Below are 25,016 nucleotides of genomic sequence, written 5' to 3'. Positions count from 1 at the left end.
TGCCAGCCCGAAAGTAAAATAATCCTCACCACCCTTTCGACCTATTTTTGGCGGGATTGGCCGGGGGGCCTAGTTGTTGCGTACTTGCCTGGGCATCAGCATCTTTTGCTGTTGATTCAGGCCTTCAGAACCTGGCCCAAACCGGTGTTAGTATGAAGCTAGTCCGGCAAATTCGTGCATGAGATGGTTTTACTTCGAATACGCTGCGTCAGATGTGGGTATTGTGCTTTCGAGATCAATCAAATATCGTCAAAGTCAGCCTCTTGTTGCCTTATTTCCCACCAACGCTTCATTCGCATGTAAGGCCGCCCAGTATCGATTTCTCTCGCCACGATGGAACCGAACAAGATGGATTCCCCTCGAATGTTGCAAGACATACGAAGCAGGCTCTCCGCCGCCGCCGTCGGTGGCCTGCATCTCCTTACAAGCGATTCGGAGCTTTCGCAGCACCGAGACCTCAATGAATACGTCTCGCCCACGCGAATGTCTATGAGGAGCCGCACGAGGTCTCGTTTTGGGAGTCCCAGTCCAGCGAGCATATATTCGGCAGGGTCCTTCGGCCGGACAATTTCGCGGGCTTCGACACAAGGGACCCAAAGGGATCACGGCGCAGAGTCTCAAAACCCCTTCGCGGATTTAAACTCAATAACAGAGGCGCAAACAAACGGACCTGAAAGCCCCTTCGACGATGTTAACTCAACCGAAGCAGAGGATATACAGGAACCAGAGCCGCCATATCACGTTTTTACAAATAAGCAAAAATGGGTTGTTATTGTGATTATTGGAGCGGCCGGTCTGTTCTCAGGTCTTTCTTCCAATATATATTTCCCTGCACTCGACACAATCTCACAGGTATGCTATTTCCAATCCGTTGTCGTAGGAATTAACTAAAAGCTTTTTCTCGTGGAGGATCTTCATGTAAGCGCGCAGATGGTTTCCCTGACGATAACGTCCTACTTGATCATTCAGGGTATCTCCCCGTTGATCTGGGGATCGATCTCAGACGCATTGGGAAGGAGGCCTATCTACATTGCGTCCTTTGCCGTTTATATCATTGCCAACATTGGGCTCAGTTTCTCCCCAAACTTTACAGTCCTTCTTGTGTTTAGAGGATTACAAGCAGCTGGAAGCGCATCTACCGTCAGCATTGGTAAGGAATTGACGGGCGTCCCGTCGCTCAATCCGTAACCAATTCGTCGTAACCTATTTCTTACATGCAATAGGAAACGGCGTCATCCAGGACATTTCGCCTCCGGCTGAGAGGGGGGAATTCATTAGCTTCTACCAGGCCAGTAAGTTAATATTGCCTTCTGTTTCACTTCACTTGTCTAGTGTTGTAACTTGTAGGCTCGGAGCTAACCCTCGAAGTCCGAAACTTCAGCATCGCCGTTGGGCCTGTGCTCGGCGGTCTTCTCGCAAACTTTTTCGGTTTCCGATCCATCTTTATCTTCCTTTTGCTGCTTTCCTCGGTGGTCACTTTCGTGATTGTACTTTTTCTGCCTGAAACCATGCGAAGAATTGCCGGAAACGGTTCACTTCGCTTGAATGGAATATACAAACCACTCATCCGATATATGAGAAAGGCTCCAGACGGCTTGGAAGACCCAGAAGAGCCTCTCCCACGGAAGAAGGTCACATTGATGACCTTTGTGGAACCGTTGCGACTTTTGATTCAAAGAGACATACTCATCAACCTCATCTTTGGTGGCGTGGTTTACACAATCTGGAGCATGGTTACGTCAAGTACTACCGGTCTTTTCAAGCAACTGTTTGGTCTCAACGAGCTTCAAATCGGGCTGGCATTTCTGCCCAATGGTATGCAGAACCCGAAACTCGATGTGTCGGAGACCCACTTACATGCGGAATATCAGGACTAGGAACGATTGTCGGCTCAGCCATCGCCGGCAAGTTAATGACGCGGGACTATCTGGCTACGGAGCAAGCCTATAAAACCTCGAACAACATCCCGGAAACGGAGAAGCTGTCGGGGAAAAACATGCCCGCCGAGTTCCCTATAGAGCACGCGCGCCTCCGGCGTCTACCGTGGATCGTCCTTATCTTCGTCGCCTCCACCGCCGCCTATGGCGTTGCCCTCGACTTTCCTTTTGTAACCTCTCGGGCAGGATGGATCGCCGTCCCGCTAATCCTACAATTCTTCATCGCAGCAGCGAGTAACGCCGTCTTCGCCCTCAACCAGACCCTCGTCACCGACCTGTGTCCCGGGAAAGGCGCTAGCGCCACCGCGATCAATAATCTGGTTAGGTGTGGGCTGGGTGCCGTGGGCGTCGCCGTTGTCGAAAACTTAGTTGCCTCGTTGGGGCCGGGAGCGACGTTCTTGAGCCTAGCACTCATCACGATTGTGGTTGGGCCATTATCAGTGGTGCACTGGTATTGGGGCCAGGAATGGAGGGCCCAGAGGATAAGAGCCGACGAAGAAGTCAAGACTGAAAAGGGTCGCGGCTAGAAATTTTGCCTGCTGGCCATAGCCATTGATTCATATAGATATTTTACAAGTAGACACACATAGAGATGACGGATAGATTACAGCATGCGCCACGACTACCCCGTAGAAATTGGGGATAGATGCCCCGGAGATAACTTACGTCGAGGATCGAACTCATAAGTCGATGCGATATATCTCGAGCTTTCTCCTTTTACATGGACAACATAGATATATATAACTCGTATATATGAGCTTATAAACATGGGAGTTTCATCAATATGGCCCAGCGGAAGTGGCTATTGCGCTGTGGCTTGTTTTACGGCTTTGATTTTCAAACATTGCCAAACTTCGTCTCCTGCCGAAGTAAGACATGGATTTGATAATCCATATAACACCATTGGTCATTGATTGCGGAGTGGTTGATTAATCAATATTTCGTAGGAGACATATGATTCATTCATTCCAGACGGTGTTAACCAGGTGGAGTCACATTTCGTGTGGCTCCTTGCATTTAATTTTGCTTTTTTGAAAAGTTTGAAGTATTTGGTTACTTCTCTAATAAGCAGGTAGGTGGCATGGAAGGAAATTCGACGCAGAATAATCGTATGCGCTGGAATGACTGCTTCGTGCAAGCCTTTCGGATATCGGCTTTGCCGATGTCGGGTTTGTGACATCTTTCCCGACAACGTCGACCGGCCCGAAGGGCAGCGGAGGCCAGCTTGCCTACGTTGCATACCCGAGCGGGGTTCATCTTATCTATAATCTGTGAACAACACCAATTAGACGCCGAAAACAATCCCGCCGGAATCATTTCACTATATGACCGGCGACTTCCCGTTGTGATTCTTTCGATATAAAGTAGAACTCAAGTGCTTCATCATCGACGCGATACCGGAATCAAAAGTCGACTTCTTCAAGACATAAAAGCCACGCATCACAGACAACAAGCTACATTTAATTCTACAATGACTACATCGGACAGTCAGATTGGTGCTGCAGATCACGCGGTGACGCGAATTAAGCAGCACTTAGACCAATTTGTGGAAAAATACGTTGCCGAAAATGGAAAGTCTAGTCAAGTCAACAAATCCGCCTCGATATCCCTTCCAGGTGGAACAACCAGATCTGTGCTCTACTACCAACCATTCCCCCTGGCTTTCTCGGGCGGTCATGACTGCCACCTGGCATCAGTAGACGGGCATGAGTATCTCGATTTCGTATCCGAATACTGCGCTGGCATGTTTGGCCACTCGCATCCGGACATCATAGCTGCCATCAACAGTGTCACCATTTCGGGCTTCACTCTGGGCGGGCCGACTCCCAAGGAAGGCGAGCTGGGGAAGTTGCTTGTCGACCGTTTCCCTAGTCTTGATGCTATTAGGTTTTGCAACTCGGGAACCGAAGCAAATACGATGGCGCTTGCCACGGCTTTGCATTTTATCCAGCGAAAGAAGGTTGGTTGCACACGTACTCTCATTCCCTTTCAAGGAAACTTTTTTTTTTACTAAGAAATGCATGATCTCTAGATTCTAGTATTTGAGAATGGCTATCACGGCGGAACTTTATCATTCTCGCCCGGTAACCCGCTCATTCTTCCTCATGACTTTGTCTACGGTCGTTACAATGACATTGACTTCACTCGTCCCAAAATCGACGATACAATTGGCGTCATCATTGTGGAACCGATGCAAGGTGCTGGTGGGATGATCGCCGGATCCAGAGACTTCTTGCAATTTCTCAGAGATGAGGCGACACGGGTCGGCGCCGTCCTGATTTTCGACGAAGTCATCACATCCCGGCTCAACTATGGCGGACTGCAAGAATACTACGGCATCATTCCCGATATGACCACCATCGGAAAGCACTTTGGAGGAGGTTTCTCGTTCGGCGCGTTCGGCGGGCGCAAAGACATCATGGACTTGTACGACCCTCAGTCCCCACGGAGTCTTTTCCACTCAGGAACCTGGAATAACAACGTCTTCTCCATGACGGCGGGCGTGGCCGCTACAAAGCTCCTGTCGAGAGAAGCCCTCGAGAAGAACAACAACCTAGGCAATAAGCTTCGTGACGGCCTGGCTGCGATATTCTCGTCCAAAGACGCGTCCATCGTAACTTTAAGTGGCTTTGGAAGTGTTATTGGCTTGCATTTCAATGGCCCTTCAGCGGAGAAGTTGCGAGACCTCTTTTTCTTCTACATGCTTCACAACAGGATATATGTTGGTCGCCGGGGATTTCTCGCTTTGAATCTCACCCACAAGGAGGAACATGTAAATCGTGTGCTCGAGGTCGTCAATGAATTCTGCGGTGAAGTCTTGTGAGACTCGGGATAGCAAGACGAGTTGGATTTGGAGACCGAGGGAAACAAATAAAACAAAAATCACGATCCACATTACTAGCCACCCATCTTCTTTTGTTCAAGCTGTGGCCAACTTGAACTCTTGAGGCAAGTCCCCGTTTTCAATCTTATCGGATCCCATGCCATCCAGTCCAAGTAGCAGAAAGATTGACCGCCATAGACCCAAGACTTCGGTATTATCTGATCATTTCCTCTAATGCTCGGACAGGAAGGTTGATTAACTCGCAGGATCAACCTGGCTTGGCGTACCGAAAGTAACGTGGTAATTAAACTCTTTCTGGACCATCTTTGGACACTCAGGACCCCTGTTTATCGGAGCAGATCAGCCTATCGCGCGGGGTAAACAACATCAGTGCGGCGCACTGCAACCGTGCTTTTTATTAAAGACCAACCAGCCAATTCCGTCTCTGCTCACTCGCGCCATCATCACATATTCTTGCACGGAGCTACCAATCAATTCGACTCCAGTCGGGCCAGCCTCTCTCTCCGACTCTCCGACTCCGGTATCACTCCCGAACCGCCCACCATGCCGGACCTCCGCCCCCGCCTCGCCCCGTTACTCCTCTCCCTGCTCTCCCTTCCCTCTGGGCACGTCCTTGCCCAATCTTCCCCGGGGTTCCCCATGGTTATCAACACTTGGGGCGGCGCATTTATCGCGGCCACTGACGCTGCGTACGAAGCTATTGTCAAGCCAGGCACCTCGTCCCTTGATGCCGTTGAGATCGGTTGCGCAACCTGCGAGGCCAATCAGTGCGACGGCAGTGTCGGCTTTGGTGGCTCACCCGATGAGCATTGCGAGACCACCCTCGATGCCATGATCATGGACGGCGTCACCATGAAGTCCGGCTCCGTCGCCGCCCTCCGCCGCGTCAAAAATGCCATCGGCGTGGCTCGCCATGTGCTTGAGTACACCTCGCACACCATGCTGGCCGGTGACCTCGCAACGGAGTTTGCCATTGAGAACGGTTTCGTCGCCGAGAATCTGACAACCGAGGCGTCGGCTGCGCGATGCGCTGAATGGCGGCGTAACAGCTGCCAGTCCAACTACAGACAGAACGTCACTCCGGACCCAAAATCCACCTGCGGACCGTACACGCCCCTTGAGCTTGACTCGAGTTCGCCCGACTACTTTGATTTAATCGCCCCAAACTCTGCCCAGGCCTCTCATGACACCATCTCCATGATAGCACTGGATGCGAATGGCATCATGGCTGCCGGAACCTCGACCAATGGTGCTTCTTTCAAGGTGCCGGGACGTGTGGGTGACGGGCCGATTACGGGATCTGGCTCGTACGTTGATGGAGATGTCGGTGCCTGTGGTGCAACGGGCGACGGCGACATCATGATGCGGTTCTTGCCATGCTACCAGGCTGTGGAGAGTATGCGGAGAGGCATGAGCCCGCAAGAGGCGGCGAGGGATGCGGTCGTTCGTATGGTGAAGAAATACCCAGCCATGTCGAGCGGTCTTGTGGTTGTGAACAACAAGGGCGAGCACGGTGGAGCAGGATCCGGATGGACTTTCACGTATGCCTTCAGGGGTGGCAAGATGAACGCGACTGAAGTCGTAACTGTGCCACCTGTCTGTGTTAGCCGGTCGCTGAGAGTTGAATCTGAGCTGAGATAAAAGAAGCGGAGGCTGGGCGCTTAGAAGTCGAATGAGACGTGTTGATAAGCGATGAAGAAAAGCGATGAAGATAATATTTGGTTTTCATACTTTCTCACTTTGCTCCCAAGCCCATTTGCCGGGCTGCATCGCGCCGGCTAAATATCCCCGAAAATGCACAATGCTCGGCTCGTCGAATAAGATCTTGGTTGCGAAGACGTCAAAGCAAGGTTGTCTATCATCATTGTGGGGTTTCAGCACACCATTTCTTCGCCCTGCTATCAAGACCCCGACTTGCATTGAATTCAACCAATCCATAGACTTCGGTACCTGGATACTGTTTCACGTAGCCGATATCGCATGTTCTTATCTCCGTGTTTAGTGTTGTCTTCCTCGACTTTCCTCGACTTTCCTCGACTTTGCTCGCCCACTCTGCACAGGATTGGTCTTGCTCATCGACAGATGCTACTCTCCAAGTACTAGACCTGCTGCATCTCCATGCATGCACCGGGAAGAGATTGCGCAATGGCGGACAAGTTCCCGACGCGATGATTGCGGAGCAAAAGTCTGCAACGGCGCAAGCTCACTATATGAATCGCACATTGCCCTTTTGGCCGCAATGAGTCCCTCTCACCCTTCTGGTTCCAGTCGCGTCGGCTTTGTCGCCTAAGTCAACTGATTTGGAGATATGGCATCTGCTCTGAAAGAGTCCGTCCCAAGAGACAGGTGGTGGGAGTGGAGATGGTTCTCCCCCGATGACACCAAAGAAGAGAGACGCCTGATAACGAAGATAGATCTTCTTCTAGTGCCGTATTCGGTTCTTGGTAAGTAGATTTCCATCAAGTTCAAGAAACCCCACCTTTCACTTGCTTCATAAGAAACTTTGAAACGCAGAACACGAGTGACATGCTATTTTCAATTTCACCCATTCTAATTTACCGCCTCTTTGAATAGGATACTGGGTAAAGTATGTTGATCAGTCCAATCTGAATAATGCATATGTTGCTGGGATGAAGGAGGATCTTGGCTTCTACGGCAATGAGCTCGTCCAGCTCCAGACAATATTTACCCTGGGGTCGGTACTGGGCCAGATTCCGTTCTTGTAAGATTTCAACTGCCGGCTTCCAAGGGTATATACTAATAAAAGGCCCTAGGTTCATTATGACATATGTCCCAATCCAGTATCTGATACCCATCTGCGATGTTCTGTGGGGGGTGTTCACGCTTCTGCAGTATCGTGTACACTCGTACGCCGAGTTGGCTGCTTACAGATTCATGGTTGGCTGGTTCGAAGCAGCGTTCTTCCCGGCAATGCATTATGTCTTTGGTATGCTCAACAGCCTCGATGCAGTTAATGATAATTGCTCACATGGCCCCAGGTTCCTGGTACCGAGGTCATGAGATTGCTCGTCGTGGCGGCATTTTCTACACTGGTCTTGCTGCTGGTACTCTGACCGCAGGTCTCATTCAAGCTGGTGCATCGAGTTCTCTAGAAGGTGTTCATGGTAGGAAGATTCTCTCTCAGTCTTGCCAAAGTATCGCCGTTAACCCTTTACCCCAGGCATGGAGGGCTGGCGCTGGATGTACATCATCTGCGCTCTTATCACTATTCCTGTCGGAATCTTCGGGTTTTTCGTGATCCCAGGCACTGTCGATCAACCCAACAGGTGGTGCGTCAACGACAAAGATATCGAGGTTGCACGCGAACGTCTCGAGAAACACGGCCACGTCCTACACGGCAAAATGAAGTTCGGACATATCAAACGCACTCTGTTCGGCTTCCGCTTCTGGTTGGTCATAACCACCGACGTTCTTTTCTGGAACGCAGGCATTCACAAGAATACCGGCTCCTACTTGCTTTGGATCAAGAGTCTTGGGCGATACAGCGCGGCGCGTATCAACGAGCTCGGTACAATCTCGCCTGCATTGGGCATCGCGTATACGCTAATTGCCTGCTTCGCCTCGGACATGTTCCTCGGCCCAGCCTGGTCGATCACAATTTGTTCCTTTTTTAATGCTGTTGGCCTTGTCCTTTTGACGATATGGACCGTGCCGGAAGGCGGTTTATGGTTTGGATTCGCCACCATGTACTGGTCCAATGCCTTGTCCTCTATCTTTCATGGTTGGGTCAACAACTTGTTGCGAGACAGCCCTGAAGAGCGCAGTTTCACACTCGTTCTCATCAATCTTCTATCGCAGAGTTCAACTGCATGGACCCCTTTGCTTACGTTTCCGACGGTAGAGTCACCGAGGTACAGAAAGGGGTTCTCGTTTTGTCTCGGTTGTGCGATCGCCTTGATCGTGTTCACGTGGATCATGCATTACTATTTGAAGAGGGACAAGAAACAAGATGCTATACCGTCGGACCAAGAAATGGGAAGCCTTCAGGAGAAGACCTCGGCATCTTCGGTGGATGGAGGAGTCAAACAACCTCCGGAACCTGCGGCACTGGAGAGGGGTACCGGGGCTAGAAAGACAACAAGCGAAGCTGGCAACGACAAGATCGCGGTAGCTTGAACTACGGATTTCAGGTCAAAATATGCAGCAAATCTGTTGGTTCTGCCTCATTGCCCATCGAAGCGTATTGTTCAGTGGTAGCACTAAGACGACAAAGGCCAGGTTGACAACGGTTGTCGACTGGTGCCAGGACTTCTAGGCACCATGTGCCCTCCCTAGCGAGGACGGACTGGCGTTAAACGATACAAACAAACAAACAAACAAACAAACAAATTGAGACGACAAATGCTTGGCAGGTTGGAGTACCACTAATCTTGCTTGTTACCCTCGAATATCCTCCGAATGAGGAAATCTTCATCAAACCCCTTACAAATGGTTCGATTGTTAGTAATTCTATCGAATTAACTATGGTGCCCGACGGCCGAGTTGCAAAGCCGACAGCCCGATTCGGGCGCGAGGTTGACGTTCCATTCAGTGCGGAAAGCCTCGTAGGATTCGACGGAATCAGGGCAGTCGGATCTGCAGTCTTGGCTTCCGTGATAAGTGGGGCTGCAAGGACAGTTGATTGGGGTATTCAGACTTCAATGCTTACCACCCAGGTCCCGCTTGTCAGACGAGTGCATAAACGAAAAGGAATTTGATTATCCCTTGCAGTCAATGAGGCGCAGTAATGTCTGCCTACAAGTCCACCTGAGTCCACCTTTACTCATTTCATATTCACTCTTGTCAGGATACCAATATGTCTTTCATATTTGATACTTAAAAGAAACTATTCAGCCACATCGGCAATCATTGCATTCGATATCTTGCAAGTCCTCGCTAGTATAATCGAAATGTTCCTCTCGCGCTTGGCTCTATTCGCATCTGTGGCGACGGCCGTCATCATTCCAGGACCTCCCGGTCCTTACTCAGTCACCTTGAAAGTGCAGACTTTTGAAGACGCGGAACGATGGGATCCGTATGCCCCAGAAGACCAGCCAGAGAAGCGGCGTGTGCTTGCGTCCATTTTTGTGCCAAGGAAGGATGCCAACTGCACTATTGAAGTTGTCCCCTATATGCCGCCAGCTACAGCAGCGATTTTCGGCCTGCAAGCCGCATCTTACGGGCTGCCGGACGACATTACCCAGTCACTTGAGCTGGAGCTCTGTGAAGCCGGGCAGACTTGTACGTCAAAGAACAAATACCCATTGGTCTTCTTCTCTCCAGGCCGCGGAGGCAGCCGACTTATGTACAACATCCTCGCCCGATCACTCGCCAGCTATGGTTATGTTGTCGTTGCCTTGGATCATACGTATGATACCGCCATTATTGAATTTCCAGACGGAAGTGTAAGATACGTGGCAAACTCAACGAACAATGATCGGGATTATGTCGAAGGCCTCGTTCAGGTGAGTTGGTTCCAATTGATGCGGCGGTATTCGAAATTTGTCCAGCACCTCTAACGATGAGTCTCATTATAGGCTCGCCAAGAAGATGTGTCTTTCATCATTGATCAGTTCGCGAACCCTTCTGTAGTAGGCCCGATCTTCGCGGGCACGCAGGCCACTGTCGACTTGGACCGAATATTTGTCTTTGGCCATTCCCTTGGAGGAGCCACCGCGGCTTCCTCGGTTTACGCCGATGATCGTGTTCTCGGCGGCCTGAACCTCGACGGTATGATGAATGGACCCGTCACGAGCGAAGGCACCGACAAGCCTTTTGTTGTGGCTGGCACACCGAGCAGTCGCGGGTACATTCCCTCCTGGAACGAAACTTGGGAAAACCTTCGAGGGCCGGCCTTGCTGGCCTCAATAAACGGCACAACCCACATGTCTTTTATCGACGCGCCCCAGCTTCCGACGGTCCTGGCTCTTCCCGCAGAGTATGGCCCGCTGCTGGACGCAATATTCGGTACTACCGATGGCAAAACGATCGGCAAGGTTGTAATAGAGCTTGTACGGTCGGCTTTGGGATTCGTCTTCGACGGCAAGACTGACGGTATCTGCAACGTCGAGAACATTGCCCCTGAGGTCGATCAAGTAGAGATTAAGGGGCTTTCTTGCTCTTGACGTGACTGTTATAAACCACAAAAAAAGAGCATGCTTGGTTACACACTATTGGTAACCAAGACAGTCCAATTCTAGTTGGTATTTATGCTGGCCAAACATTTACCCGGTGCTTTGGTCTATGGAGGTTAACGTTGGAAAAACTTTAGCGCCGACACATAGAATCAGAGTGTTAGCGGTAGGCTACGTTTTGAACAATGAGAATCCAAGAGTTTGTCCCTCAACCCGCATCAAAAACGAGTCTAGCATTTGGTTTTTGTCTATATATAACGCTGACGTCCTGAACGATCTCTGGCGCCCGGAACCTGCTATCTCAAACACCTGAAGTCTTGATGACAGGTCTTGGGCTACTTTGAGTATACTGTAGGGAGAACTTTGTGACGTTAGTTCGAGATCTTAACAAGATGCTGGAGTTTCACTTACTATAAATTCTCATCTTTGAGCTTTCTTGCCACAGGTCAATAAAAAATCGGCTCGGTGATTTTTTACTCCTATGTTTCATAGGTATTCAAGATCCATCTCAAAAGTTCCAATCTTGTCCCTTGATGTCTCCCCATCCAGAATAAATGTCGATTCAGATGGTCTCGGATGCGGCATTCTTCTCGAGTTCGACGAAATGTAGGTCCCTTGGCAAATCCAAGTCGGGAAATCGCTCGACCGGGAAAGGCGTTGTCTCGCCCGTCCTTTGGTAGCCACAGCGTTCATACCAGGCGAGAAGCTTATCACGCGTCGAAAGGGCATTCAACCCAAACTTGCCGACTCCCCATTCCCGGCGGCAGTAGTCTTCGGCGTAGGCGATCAATTGACGCCCAATGCCGCCTCGCTGCTGATTGGGGTCAACCGAGAGCATGGCAACGCGAGCGAGGTCGGGGGTGCGCTTAACAACGTCGACCGAGCCCACGAGGGCGCCGGTGCTGTCGAAGGCCATCAGGACCCTAGCGTCGGGCCTGTTGATCGTAGTGTGTACTTCCTCGACCTTGTAGCGGAACTGTCTCCCAAGCTCCATGTCCGCCGTCCAGCCGGCCCTGCTGTCTTCGGCACGGAATGCAGATTCAATCAGTTGTTGGAGTTGAACCGCATCATCCGGTGCCGCAATTCGAAATTGGAGGGTGCTGCCGTTCGTCATTTCAGCGGTTGTGAGCTTAATATGTGGGCTGTCAAATGGGACCGGCGTGCAATTGTGGTACGCTCGTGCTGATGTTGAAAGCGTGGGTTGTCGTAGAGGACTGCTTTCATAGAAATTCAATGGCCTACTTAAATGGCTCTTGAATCGAAATTTCGCGTGCAGTTCTGTAATTCGCCAGTATAGGCAGGTAACGGCAAGGGCGTTGATGACATGACAACTTGAAGATAAGTCTCATGTAAGCCGGGCGCACGCAGGGCGCACGCAGGGCGCAGGGCGCAGGACGCATCACGCCACTGCAACCAGGCCACTTTTAAAGTAACGCTTGGTAGCAGCGCAGGCACTCCACTCGTGCCCGCACTGGCGGGCGGGATCTTTGCGTATGGGTCTATCGAGCGCGTGGGGTTCCTGCCAGCTGCCCTTACATACTAAGGTACGGATAGACAGTGCCATCATATGCAATGCGTGTGCTGGCAGGGTCGAGGAACTCCCTTCTGATTGCTCAGATTCTAGTCACGTGGTGGGTTCATTGGCCAACTTCAAGTCTTCTTTTGGTGGTTTTCAATTGTACGAAAGCATCTTTATGGATTGTTTTGGACAGGATTCTTTCCTCCTCCGAGGCTGGTTTTCGCGCTGGCTGCGCTTTCGCCCGCCCCCATCTTGACACAAGAGTGCGAGGCCTTGCTCCGCTGGATTTCGGGTATTTTTTCGATCAAGATGACACGCCTCATTATAAAAGCGACGATTTTATCGCCTCGTTGACGGTTGAAGACTCGACGCGACTGAAGACTAATGATATCGTAGCGACTTATTTGTCTTTTCAATTCAACAGGTTGATGAATGGCCGTCATAGAACCGATGTTGCGTAGATCAAGTTCAAAACATCAAGAAATTCGCGCAGAACAGAAAACACGACTGACTATTTTTTCCAATCATTCTAGGTTCGTCAAATCAAAATCACCGAGACCTATGATATTGTGTCTACTTTTTTATTTATTCTAGTCATGGAAAGAGGCTGAATCTCATGCGCAATCGAAGGCAACAACATAAAAGGTGGGAGCCGTAGCCCTTGGCGACTGTGTGCAACCTGTAAAAACCTACGAAGCCATTCGCAAAGAGAGATAATCAATATATGCTGTTAAATTTGGAGCTGGAACATAAGACCATGCACGTCGCGGATATTTGTGGTTGTAATATTGTCTTGATCAAGGTGATCGACTTGGTGGTCAAGCAACACGACGAGAAAACCTTACTCGATTGCTTGAAGATTGACGGCTTGAAGCGAACATGGTGATGGGATTTTGCTGCGGCGAAAACGAATCCATACCCCGCCAAGGTGTACGGAGCCAGGAAACAGACCTCACACATTCTGCTATCTGCTATGGTTGTACTCGGGGATTTTGCGATTCCGTTGAGGCAGACTCCTGCTCGGGACGTGCTGGAAACATACTCGGGCGGCAGTACCGAGGCGTAGGCTCCTTGTTTTCGCATTGGGATAAGTTCCTCCATGTGGCTTGATCGCCAAGACACAATTGCCCAGGTCCAGAGACAGCCAAGATGGCGCCCAGAAACCCAGTGGCTTCTGTGGTGTCACCTTCGTCATCTAGCTCCGTCAAACGAACCTAGTGTGATGTGCGCTGCCGGGCTCTCGGGATAAAACCACGCGTGTGTTGAGCATGATAGGATTCCAATACCGAACATCTGACATGCAACAGCGGGTTAACGCTTGGCGATGGCAGGATCTTGAGCGCCGTGTATACTATTGCAGAAGCCAACTCAACTAAGAGCAAGGGTGTATCGTGGCGTCTGCAGCCTCACTGCACCTGGAAGCCTGCAGTGGCCATGATTCATGAGCGCGGCTGCATCGATACTTTTGGCCACGCTGGATTCTGAGATGGTGTTTGTGGTGAAAGATCTGTCGTCTGCCCGTCCGAGGAGAAGGGCCACAGCGGCACAGCCAGCATTGTTTGGAAATATTGAGTCATCGTTCCACACGAGGAGGCCACAGCAAGGCAATTCTGCAGTTTCCTGCCTGCATATTAGTTTCGGACCATCTGCATTATTACAGGCCGCCGCTCATTCAAGCCAGTCAATACCAGCGGCATGTGTGCTCCGCGCCCGCGGGGAAGAACGTGGGTGGCAAGCCAAGGGTTGAGACCAGGACATGCAGCTTTGGGAGTGAGGGGTAGATCTCCATTATCCCACCCGGTTAGATGGATGGCAAGGCAGGCAGACCAGTTGGGTAGGAAAAGATGCATCCTTCGTTTGTGACGGATTGTGCGGCACGTGTCATGGGTCGCATTGGTCTGGGCCAGATTCCAGGTTGACGCTGCGCCGCAGCTCACCGACCCCCAATCTCAACACGATGCTAGGGTGTAAATGGAGCGCCTGCAAATTAATCCTTCTCCGCATGCTGCTTGGCACACGATAGGGTTCGTCTCGGTTCAGGTCGTACGACGGCAAGATTGTTATGGTTGTCTGGGGTCGGCCACCACTGTAAGGTTCTCAATTCGGTGAAAGGTCCGGCGCTGGCATGCTTGGCTGTATTTGGGGAAAGGTTGTGGCAGTCTTGGCGAGGTGTGGGAGGGAATCTTGGTATTGAAATAGGCCTTCTTGGCTCTCTAGTCATTGGCCATTGTGGCTATGTCTCGCGATGCTCTATCGCGACAGCCCGAGGTCTGCATCACATGGCGCTGTTCTAGAGCGTTTTTGGGATCCAGCCCGTGCGCCTGGGAGGAAATGAGCTGAATCCTGGGGAAGAAGTGATTCGTGGACCCCGTGGGGAGGATGCGGGGGAGTACGTACAGCAAAAACTCGGGGTTGAATTAGGCGAGTCTTCCTGGCAGAGTTGGCAGGTGGTTGGTGGACTCCAAACTTGGCAAAGGGTTAACGACTTGGCATGGGAGATGAGATACGGTTGGGGCAAACACAGTGGGCAACTCGCAAAGTGCTTATCTTCTGCGCGTTTTCCTCTCATCTGCTCTCGTTTTTTTTCTCTCTCTTCTCTTCACCGACATTACATCTTGTCGCCAACTCTCTCAAAACCGACAGATTCCATCACTGGCAACCATGGCCGACAACGAAAAGGCGCAGGTCCGGACGACCGACCACGCCGAATATGGCACTTCTCAAATGGCCCTAATCGAGGCGGCCGGCATCGCCAGTGACGAAGAGGCCAAGCTTCCTCGCAAGGAGCTCTTTTCGCGTTACTGGCCGGCCGCCACATACAGCATGCTCCTCAGTATGGCCTTGATCATGGAGGGCATGGATGTCGGTCTGATCAACAACTTCTTCGCACACGATGCCTACCTGAAGAAGTTTGGCTGGCCCGACGCCAATGGAAAGCAGCATATTTCCTCTTCGTGGCAAGCAGCCATCGGAAACGGTAACAACCTGGGTAGTATCATCGGTCTGCTGTTGAACGGTTGGCTGCAGTCCCGCTACGGCTCCCGCAGGGTTTACATGGCCGCAATGGCCAGCATGGGCGCCACCATCTTCGCCCTCTTCTTCGCCGTCAACGTTCAGATGCTCTTTGCCGCCAACATTCTTTGCGGTATTCCCTGGGGTGTCTTCCAGACCCTCACCACCGCCTACGCCGCTGAAATCTGCCCTGCTGCCATGCGCGGCTACCTCACCGCTTGGGTTTCCATGTGCTGGGGCTGCGGTTCGTTTTTGGCCACCCTCGTCCTGCGTGGATCTCTGGAACTGGGCACCGGCGACATTGCATGGCGTGTTCCGTACGCCCTCCAATGGGTCTGGATTATCCCTCTGTTCATCGTTGGCTACCTTTCGCCCGAGAGCCCCTGGTACCTCATCCGTCGTGACCGCATCGAAGACGCCGAGAAGTCTCTGCGCCGCCTCGCGCGCAAGGACTTTTATACAGAGCAGAGCATGGCCTCCACCCTGGCTTTCATGAAGCACACCAACGAGATGGAGAAGATCGAGTCGGCGAACGCCAGCTACCGCGACTGTTTCCACGGCACCAACTTGCGCCGCACCGGTATCATCTGCATGGCTTGGATCATCCAGATCCTCAACGGACAGTCTGTCTGTTCCTACGCCGCCATCTTCCTGAGATCAGCCGGCATGCCCCAAGTCCAAGCCTTCAACTTCAACATGGGTATTCAGTCGGGTAACATCTTTGGCACGGCTTTTGCCATTGCCATGATGGGCAAGATCGGACGTCGTGTTTTCTATTTCACGGGAAGTTCGGTCATTGGTGGTGCCATGATGATCATCGGTATCATGGGTTTTATCCCGGGCCAGAAGAACATCGCCATAGCCGTGGCTGTCGTCATGATCATCGTCAACATAACCTTTAAGATGTCGGTGGGCCCCACCTGCTATACCATCGTGGGAGAGACCTCCTCTAGCCGTGTCCGAGCTCAGTCTATTGTCCTCGGTCGCGCCGTCTACGTTGTCGGCCAAATCATCGTGCAGCAGCTCAACCCACGCATGCTCAACGACAAAGGCGACGCCTGGAACTGGGGTGCCAAGGCGGGCTTGTTCTACTTTGGACTCTGCGTCATCTGGTCAACCTGGATCTTCTTCTTCCTGCCCGAGACGAAGAACCGCAGCTTTGCTGATCTGGACTACCTGTTCCAGAAGAAGGTTCCGGCGCGCCAGTTTGCTACCGCTCCTATTGACTGTAAGTCTTACCCCCTTTCTTCCACCAGCGAATGGCATCTTTCCGATTCCAGTCGTGCCAGTGATCATGAATGAATGGATCTTGCTGACACTTTACTCGCACAGTGTTCGAACTCACCGGTGATACTGCCGCGAAGGAGCTCAACGACGACCATCTCGACAATACTGTTGAGATCGAGGAGAAGCGCGCATAGGCGGCACTTCTGTAATGGATTGAGGAAGAGACCACAGATAGCAACGGGAACGAGATAATCATTCTAGCGAGGACACGGCGGCCGATTCCGGCTGTGACGGTGAACTTGGTATATCCTCCACATGTGAACTGGATGGCAACTTTTGTATAATGTCTAGACACAGATTATTCTTGTCGTTGTATCGACGTCATAATTTCGTGGAGATGCTCATTGTGTGCTTGAAAAGCCCGCCCATTGCCCCTTGATACCTTGCTACGATGGTCAAAGTTACTGGTCACAACTTGCAAACCTGTTTTCTATTCTTGTAGCCCTCGAGGTTCCGCTCTTCGCCACCTCTTGTGATCAGGCGTGTTGAAATCTACCCACTTTTCACCGTCCATTTTTTGAACCTTGCCGACACACGGGCACTCGACTCTGCCTCTCTAAGTATGAGCTGGGACTTTAAATGCCAATCAAGTCCCTCGATCAACAAATTTGGCCCATCGCGCACTTACAGACAGACACCCACAGCTGCTTGGCCAAGAAGTGCTAAGCCCAAGCTACCCGGAACACATTCCACGATCTCGTATTTCGTGAGTTTGCCAGCACAAACACACCTATTCTAATTTAGACTCCGAAAAAAACTTCAACGTTTTTGTAAACTTACGCCGTTTTGATTAGGGTAAGTTCAATCTCGGCTTATCTCGACCAGCATTGCTCAGCCCATGCTCACCGTTTACGTACCTTATGGCACAGGTGATCCAATTATCTAGGCTCATGATTTGTTGGCATATTCTTTAAGATACAACATACTTGCACAGCTTAGGCATTGAGAAGGTATACAGTATAGAAACAAATACGTCAAGAAAGTCCCTGACGTGATTTCATAGAGTAATTATTGTAGCTTAGAATAATACACCAGTAAACTCGATGTCCCAGAGCATACCAGGGTATCATTTACGATAGTTTAATGCCTTGTTTGCTGTCAAGCTATAATTGTATCATAACGATCAGCCAAATTCGATAAATAATATAACTAAATCTAATCCTAGCGTTATATAATACGCACACCCTTCTCTTTGAACGAATCTTCGCCTTATGTATTTTTTTTCTCAAACAGTTTCAAGCATAACTAGTATAACTTCCAGGCGGCGGTGTCGTGTAAGGGGCCGGCACAGCTTGTTTTCTTCGTGTTGCGAGTTTTGCGGCTCTCCGATCTGGGTTTCCGGTTCTCCCGTCATCCTTCTCTCTGGTAATTAATTCTGCATCATCCATCATTTGGCTTTCCTTGTAGCGCTTCACTGCAGCGCGTGCTTCAATGTCTCGCCTCTTGTCCCCATAGCTCTTCTGGCCCTCTGGAAGCCTTAGAACGCGAAGTGATTCAGCGTTCCTATCATCCTTCTCTCTGGCAATACGTTTTTCTTCCTTCGCCATGTAGCGCTCAAATTCTTCGCGTTCTCGTGTTTTCCGTCTCCTTGCATCCTCTTGTCTCTTTTGACTACCTAGAGACTTTATTATCTGGAATGATTCAGTAATCCTGGCATCCTTCTCTCTAGCAATACGCTCGGCTTCCTTCATCATTTGACTTTCCTTGTTGCGCCCCACTGCAATGCGTGCTTCCCATTCTCGCTTCCGGGCCTGCCGGGTCGTATAAGAGTCTAAGTAATCTTGAGTCGTTGATGGGCGAAAAGCTTGTTCCCGAGTTCGTATTGCCCCTTTGCCAGGGCCAAGTTGTGGCATGCGCTCCTGAGCCCGATGAGGGCGAGCGATGAAAGAGTGTTGCTGAAGGATCTGATGTGCCGAGTTGAATCTTCGATGAGTGGTCAACATGCCAGTAGTACTAAAATCATGCCCACCAACTAGCTGAGGTGGCAGAACTGGCGGGATTGGCGGGATTGGCAGGATTTGATGGGAAAGTGGTCTATCACGAGATGAGTTGGATACTGGTGGATGTGTCGCATTCAGGTGCTGGTTGTGTGCAACGCGTAGTCTTTCGGCTAAATCATTTTTACCGGAAGAAGCCGCCACTCGATTATAGGTCGGCGCCACCGCCATTTCGATTAGATTTGGGTTGTAAAGCTCATCGTTATAGATGTCCGTCGTCGTGCGGTCCAGCTTGGGAACGTTGCTGAAAGCTGCAAATCACATGCTGGTAAGCCAGTGCCTGTAAATCAAATATATTTCTCGAAAACGCCTTACTTGCTTTTTGCCTCCTATCGTCCTCCTGCTCCTCAGGTGAAGGTGTAGCAGGCGAGTGGGCTTTGAGGTCAATTTTACGCGTAGAGGGAGATTCTTTGGGTGGGCGATGGCGTAGTCGTGGACCCAAAGCAGCAAATAGATCAGCCTGTCGCGCATCCTCCCCGTTGGTGTGATCCTTCGAGATAGTAGCGTGAACAAGAGCATGGGAGTCCAGAGTAGGCCAAGGTCGTGGCTTCAAGAACAGCCCTGAAGCCTGTGGGTCTTCATGGTGACCAGGCTCCGGGATGTGCTCAGGAATGAGCTTGAAGACATGGTCCGAGAACGCAAAGGAAGCAGGGCGTCTGGGGCGCCTCCTGGGTGGAAGTGAACGAGGTTTATCTGCCAAAGTTTCTCCGTATGACTTGCCCGGAGGGGTGTCGCTACTTGGTTCCATGCTGCGATGCAACAGATCTTGCAAAAATCATGAGATAGGTGCGTGGCAGTCATGAGGTACTTTTGAAGCGTCCGGGTCAGCAAAGCCACAGGGGCAAGGCGGCGCATGCGGCTAAATCGCGGGAAGGAGAGCAAATCAGTTCAGGCGAAATCACGGTCAGCTGGATATCTCCCCGCTACGATATGCAACAGCCTACAGGAATCCGCTTCTTGAAGTGACACATGTGCGGTTGCCCAGTCCTTCGGGTACTTTCCATAAAACTCGCGGGCACAATTATCAGGTCTGGCAACATGTACGAGCATGGCACTGTTCCTAGAAGAAGAAGAATTGCAATTGCACATGCCTGTCCAATTCAACTCGGGTTATCAATAGTGACATTGAAAATTGCCGCTGTCCTACAGTGTGGTGCCAAAAAGACGTTGTTTCTTCTTCGTTTACTAGAACATTAACCTGCCCATCATCGAGACACTGAACACCATTGAGAGAATCACCCATGGGCTCTGAGCCACAACACATAGCTGTCTTAACAAGGTTTCACGAATTGCTCAAATATTAAAATCTAGTATCAGTTTGGTCTCGGCTTTACAGACTTCAAACCGCCAGCCTGCTCAACGACTAGGATAGCAGAGTATATGTGTGCAAACTGTATCAAGACAGTTCTTTTCTGCGCAAATAGATTGAGTCTAACAAACAGTTGCTGGTTGGCCACAGGGACTGCAGGAACATTCACTGATGATTGCGAAAGGGAGTCTCATGGTCCCTAACATTAGAGCGGGCAGTCTTCAGAACATACACATTATGTACAGACTGTCTCGCTCAGGGATCTATCTATATTCTGGTTTCAATTGGTTATATATTCTAATCCCTTCATGTACTTCTAGTTATTCCCATTAATTCATCTTGCTCGTCGACATTATCGTTTTCGTTAGGCTGCATCAACTCTAGACCAACCCAGCCATGACCAAAACAGCGAAGAACGCCGCTCCCAAGGACGCCATATTACACGTCAAACCCCTTGCTGCATTATCAGAAGTCGGCGTTGGGGAAGAGACAGCGTCGCTGGATGCCGGGGATGCCGTGGTTGGCTCCCCAGTAGTTGGCTCGGCGGAAGCAGAAGAGCTCGCTGGTGCTGTGCTCGCTGATGTTGTGCTAGCTGAAGAAGCCGCCGATGTGCTCGATGCGCCCGAAGTCGCAGCGCTGGTGGACGCCGCGGAGGTTTTCGTGGATGAAGTAGTCGTAGCTGTGTTGCCGACCTTTTCCTGTACCCACTTTCCGGCATCTTCGGAGTAAATGTCGAAGTAGTTGAGGTGGTTTGCTGCGGTGTCACCGCCAGCGCATATGGGGTCGGAATCGACACAGTACGAGCGCAACACACCCGCAAAGGCTCTCATCCCAGCGAGCTGGTTCTCTGGGCGAGGGAATAGTCCGTTATCCCCGGAGCCCGAGAGATAGTTGTACGATTGGCTAGCCGTATGTCTTGTGTCGCCAAATACGAGCGCAGCAGCGACTATGGCATTACACCGTTAGCTAGGCGCCCCAACGGGGGCTCTGGTACATGTCACTCACTCTTGTTGCCCGGTGCCTTGGTCGCGTCCAGGCCCGCATTCGACTTCTGCTGGCATCCCTGGAAGAACGTGCCGCCTCCGCCGCCCAAGACGTCGCCAACAATATGGGCACCCTGGGAGTACCCGCTCACGACAAGCTTTGCGTCCGGACACCGCTTGTTGTACGCGGTGATTTGCGCCGTGCCGTTCGCGGCGCCCTCCTCCACGGACTGGCAATATGGCGATTCCAGCGGGTTCCAGAACTGGATGTCCTCGTAGTCGCAGCTGTCGAGGCCATTGCAAATCGCGGTAACGAGCTTTCCCTGGCGGCCCGGATACGGTTCGTTGTTCCCGCGCGCGAGGAAGATGTGCACGTCACGACACTCGGAGGCGCCCGTGGCTTGACGCTCGGCAACCGAGGCGGTCGAGGCCAATGGCAGCGCCGAGAGGAGCGCGAGGGCCGCTGAGAGAGTTGAGACCATCGTGAAGGAGTCAATTGTTCAATGGTTGCAGCGGTTCGGGAGGGAGGGGATGAACGAGGGTGAGGTGAACACGCGACAACGGGATATTCTACTGTTTTGAAGCACTTATCAGCCGGGGCCTCCCTGTGCTTCAGATGGAGATTAACAAATCCCCAGAGCCGATATATGGGGTTCCGGATGTCAAATACGAGTCAACGATAAGCTGGGTCCACCAAGAACAGGGGTTCCGGGCTGAAGGGCTTGCCTATCTTTGCGGAAACAACGTCATGTCCCCGTTCTTTTAGCGCTATCAAACGGGCCATCCAGGGCGAGACAAGCTGAAGCTCCTGTTTATCACCTGGTAAAGTGGGTTTTAAACCCGCGGAAAGAGTGACGAAAAGGTTCAATCACGCGTCTGGAAAGCTAGCGGAAGTTCAGCAGTGGTTCGCCAACTGACTCGTTGGGTGGCTCCCTTTTCTTGGTGCTTGCAAGGAACAGCCGCGGCCGAACCTCAGCATTGGACGATGCTGGTCCATGCGCGTATTGATTAAGTTGGTTGGCAAAGAGCAAAATAGATCAACCGGTGTGTCGTATTGAGAGTTTGGTCGGGCCTCGGTGGATCTGCACACTTCCGAACCCACATTCAGGGCTAGTTCCCCAGCGATGAACTAATTTGGCCTTGAGGTTGGGATTATTGAGATTCAAAATAAACCAAGCATGCCACATGTCTTCGTCCCCTTGTGCCTAAATTCAAGGCATGCTTCGGATGAGAGGATGTCGTTGCGGGTAGTGAATCCAACTTCAATTGTGAACAATGACAGGCGTTGCACGAGAACTCGGATTCAGTTGGCTTGCCGAAACTGGCTTTCCCCTGGCGCACCTAACTTGTTTCATAAGAAGATAATACTCTCCATTATGACGTATCCGAAAGGTTCGTTTGTTAGGTTTTCCAAGTGGTTGTATAAAAAAGGCTGATGGTGGTCAAAAAGTGCGAGACTGAGAATACGGTGTTGTCCTGTTTAAAGTGTAATTCCCCTACGCTGCATAACTGACAGCAAGGAACCACGCAATTTAGACTCGTTGGCTTTCTAACAAAACCGCTCTATCCCATAAATCATACTTCAATGATGTTGTGAGTTGTCTATTTCGCCGCAAAGAAATGTGCCAATAGTTGGCCGGGTAGACCCGTCGCATCCGAGGCCTGCTCGGCAGATCACACACTAGAGTGAAGACAAGAGGTGCAGTACCTTGCATTGCCGGGATGCCACCCGCCAATCTCCTTCGCGCACGACGGGATAGCACATGGCGTCGTCGCCTTAGCACTGGCGATGCGGACACCAGGCCATCGTCGTCAACGGCAACCGCACCGATCAAAGCCGCATCAATCAGAGGGCATGCCCGCGATATCTTCACGGCTTTTATCTGGTTGCATGGCTGTAGATGATTGTCTTGGCGTTTGTCAAAGGTTATGGGCGACTCTCTCGGGATACGATAAAGATCGGGCCTAGAGTCCAGGTGTTTTCGCTGCGACCTTCCTCATCCTTCGACTCGGCGTCCGGGGGTCCCACACAACGCGCATGATGCCATTCAATCACACGCCACGCGAAAGCGAGGCCGTGGGAGAAGTGAAGAAAATAAAGGCGTGGCTCCGTCCCGAGCGATCAAGTTTACTCCCCTTTCTTTCTTCCCCCGCGGCTCTTTTCATGTCGACGTTGCCCATAATCCGAGCCAGCACCGCGAGTAAAAGATGAAGCCCGCCGCCACCGCCGCGCTGTTGTCGTGGGCGGCCCTCGGCGCCTGCGCGGTCCAGGAACGCCAGGCGTCGAAACCCCTGGTCGACTCGGCCAGCTTCCAAGGCCAGATCACGAGAGAAAAGTAAGCCCCCGCCGGCCCGTTCCTTACGAAGCCCGCTCGTTGCGATGTTAACGTGTGTGGTCCCAGCCTGGAGGCCAACCTGGTCCGGCTGAACGATATCGCGACGGCCAACGGCGGAAACCGCGCCTTCGGCTACCCCGGCTACGACGCCTCGGTCGACTACGTCTGGAGCCGCATCTCCAGCGTCGGCGGCGCAAAGGTCTGGAAACAGGACTTCTCGGCCGTCTTCAGCAGTGAAATCAAGGCCAACCTCACAGTCAACGACGAGGGGTTCCAGGTGTACGGGCTGTCCGGGTCCCCTGCGACGCCGGCCGAGGGCATTACCGCGGAACTCGTCGCCGGCCCAGAGGGCACCGCGGCATGCGAGGCGGCGTCGTACGCGGGCTTGGACGTGAGCGGCAAGATCGTCCTGGTCCGCGAGGCACTGTGCCCCGGGTACCGCAGCGGGTACCACGCCGGCGTCATGAAGCCGGCCGCCGCGGCCGGCGCCAGCGCGGTGATTGTCATCAACGACTTCTACCTCAACCTCACCGCCGGCACCCTCGGCCCAGCCAACGACGGAACGTATGTCCCCACGGGCTTCGTCAACCAGCACGTCGGGGACCCCCTCAAGGCTCGTTTGGCTGCCGGCGAGGTCCTGACGACGTTGTTTTGGGAGGACGAAATCGTCGACAGACGGGTGACGCAGAACGTGTTTGCCGAGACCGAAGGCGGCGACGAGGAAAACGTCATCATTGTAAGTGTGCCACCTCCCTCTCGAGGTGTTGTGCGGTCTCCTAACGAGCTTGTAGCTCGGCGCCCACTTGGACAGCGTCGCGTGGGGCCCGGGTATCAACGACAACGGTAAGCAAAGTCTCCTTCTCCAGCTCGCTCCTAAACGCCGCCCATGCTCATGAATCCAGGATCCGGCTCCTCCCTCTTGCTGGAGCTGTTCCTCGCCCTCACCAAGTACACCACCAACAACAAGATCCGCTTCGCTTGGTGGGGCGCCGAGGAAAGGGGCCTCATCGGGTCGCGGTACTACGTCAACAACCTCGGGGCAGCCGAGTCGGCCAGCATCCTGGCCTACCTCAACTTTGACATGGTCTCCAGGGGCTACTACGGAGTCTTTGACGGCGACGGCGCTTCGTACGGCGTCGCCGCCCCGCCGGGCTCCGACGTCATCCAAGACCTCTTCACGGAAGAGTTCGTCGCCAAGGGCATCAACGTTACAGCGGCCCGCTTCACCAATGGCAGCGACTACGCCTCTTTCTGGCAAGTCTTGAACAAGCCCATCGGCGGTCTTCATACCGGGACGGGCTATGCGCAGGACCCGTGCTACCACGACGTCTGTGACAATATCAACAACCCGGACGTTGATCAGCTGACAGTCAACGCAAAGGCAAGTTCCGAAACAATGACGGAGAGATATGCTACCGAGACGTTGTTGCTAACTATGGTTTTTTCTTTCTTTACGCAGACTACTGCCCACGTTCTTGCGAGCCTGGCCGTGGACGGCACCAACCTCATCAGGAAGCTGAGCCCTCGCGAACTCTTCGTCCGCTCGGCCGGAATCAGCAGCGTAATTGCAACCGTGGAAGAATCCGATGACGAGCACCATCACTGCTGAGAACTGGGAGGGTAATAGCCGTGTCCTTGGGCGCTTGTAGACAGCTTT

At 52.0% G+C, this 25,016-nt stretch overlaps 9 protein-coding genes across 9 annotated transcripts; 7 read left to right on the top strand and 2 right to left on the bottom strand.

The window, feature by feature from the left end:
* Nucleotides 1-930: 930 nt before the first annotated feature.
* Nucleotides 931-2,464, top strand: EsH8_VIII_000463 (uncharacterized protein; the record flags this gene model as incomplete). Its single annotated transcript, XM_083269505.1, has 4 exons — nt 931-1,072; nt 1,224-1,292; nt 1,369-1,815; nt 1,872-2,464. The coding sequence occupies 4 exons, from the start codon at nt 931-933 to the stop codon at nt 2,462-2,464; spliced, it is 1,251 nt and encodes a 416-aa protein (XP_083129273.1).
* Nucleotides 2,465-3,408: 944 nt separating this feature from the next.
* Nucleotides 3,409-4,761, top strand: EsH8_VIII_000462 (uncharacterized protein; the record flags this gene model as incomplete). Its single annotated transcript, XM_083269504.1, has 2 exons — nt 3,409-3,897; nt 3,970-4,761. 2 exons carry the CDS (start codon nt 3,409-3,411, stop codon nt 4,759-4,761), a joined length of 1,281 nt encoding a protein of 426 aa, XP_083129272.1.
* Nucleotides 4,762-5,325: 564 nt separating this feature from the next.
* EsH8_VIII_000461 (nucleophile aminohydrolase) lies at nt 5,326-6,423 on the top strand (the record flags this gene model as incomplete). Its single annotated transcript, XM_083269503.1, has 1 exon — nt 5,326-6,423. One exon carries the CDS (start codon nt 5,326-5,328, stop codon nt 6,421-6,423), a length of 1,098 nt encoding a protein of 365 aa, XP_083129271.1.
* A 667-nt stretch (nt 6,424-7,090) lies between these two features.
* EsH8_VIII_000460 (uncharacterized protein) lies at nt 7,091-8,919 on the top strand (the record flags this gene model as incomplete). The annotated part of the gene is made up of 5 exons (XM_083269502.1): nt 7,091-7,226; nt 7,357-7,481; nt 7,585-7,729; nt 7,782-7,907; nt 7,964-8,919. 5 exons carry the CDS (start codon nt 7,091-7,093, stop codon nt 8,917-8,919), a joined length of 1,488 nt encoding a protein of 495 aa, XP_083129270.1.
* A 773-nt stretch (nt 8,920-9,692) lies between these two features.
* On the top strand, nt 9,693-10,907 carry EsH8_VIII_000459 (Alpha/Beta hydrolase protein; the record flags this gene model as incomplete). Its single annotated transcript, XM_083269501.1, has 2 exons — nt 9,693-10,247; nt 10,320-10,907. The coding sequence occupies 2 exons, from the start codon at nt 9,693-9,695 to the stop codon at nt 10,905-10,907; spliced, it is 1,143 nt and encodes a 380-aa protein (XP_083129269.1).
* A 571-nt stretch (nt 10,908-11,478) lies between these two features.
* EsH8_VIII_000458 (GNAT family N-acetyltransferase) lies at nt 11,479-12,030 on the bottom strand (the record flags this gene model as incomplete). Its single annotated transcript, XM_083269500.1, has 1 exon — nt 11,479-12,030. The coding sequence occupies one exon, from the start codon at nt 12,028-12,030 to the stop codon at nt 11,479-11,481; it is 552 nt and encodes a 183-aa protein (XP_083129268.1).
* Nucleotides 12,031-15,096: 3,066 nt separating this feature from the next.
* Nucleotides 15,097-16,868, top strand: EsH8_VIII_000457 (uncharacterized protein; the record flags this gene model as incomplete). The annotated part of the gene is made up of 2 exons (XM_083269499.1): nt 15,097-16,675; nt 16,780-16,868. 2 exons carry the CDS (start codon nt 15,097-15,099, stop codon nt 16,866-16,868), a joined length of 1,668 nt encoding a protein of 555 aa, XP_083129267.1.
* A 3,760-nt stretch (nt 16,869-20,628) lies between these two features.
* Nucleotides 20,629-21,505, bottom strand: EsH8_VIII_000456 (uncharacterized protein; the record flags this gene model as incomplete). The annotated part of the gene is made up of 3 exons (XM_083269498.1): nt 20,629-20,719; nt 20,749-20,986; nt 21,046-21,505. 3 exons carry the CDS (start codon nt 21,503-21,505, stop codon nt 20,629-20,631), a joined length of 789 nt encoding a protein of 262 aa, XP_083129266.1.
* A 1,726-nt stretch (nt 21,506-23,231) lies between these two features.
* EsH8_VIII_000455 (uncharacterized protein) lies at nt 23,232-24,968 on the top strand (the record flags this gene model as incomplete). The annotated part of the gene is made up of 5 exons (XM_083269497.1): nt 23,232-23,359; nt 23,426-24,095; nt 24,151-24,202; nt 24,262-24,740; nt 24,819-24,968. The coding sequence occupies 5 exons, from the start codon at nt 23,232-23,234 to the stop codon at nt 24,966-24,968; spliced, it is 1,479 nt and encodes a 492-aa protein (XP_083129265.1).
* Nucleotides 24,969-25,016: the final 48 nt, after the last annotated feature.

This window comes from Colletotrichum jinshuiense, chromosome 8 (assembly GCF_051148585.1).
Source record: "Colletotrichum jinshuiense chromosome 8, complete sequence".
Lineage (NCBI taxonomy): Eukaryota > Fungi > Ascomycota > Sordariomycetes > Glomerellales > Glomerellaceae > Colletotrichum > Colletotrichum jinshuiense.
The sequence above is the reverse complement of the archived record's forward strand: the minus strand, read 5'-3'. Positions and strand labels throughout refer to the sequence as shown.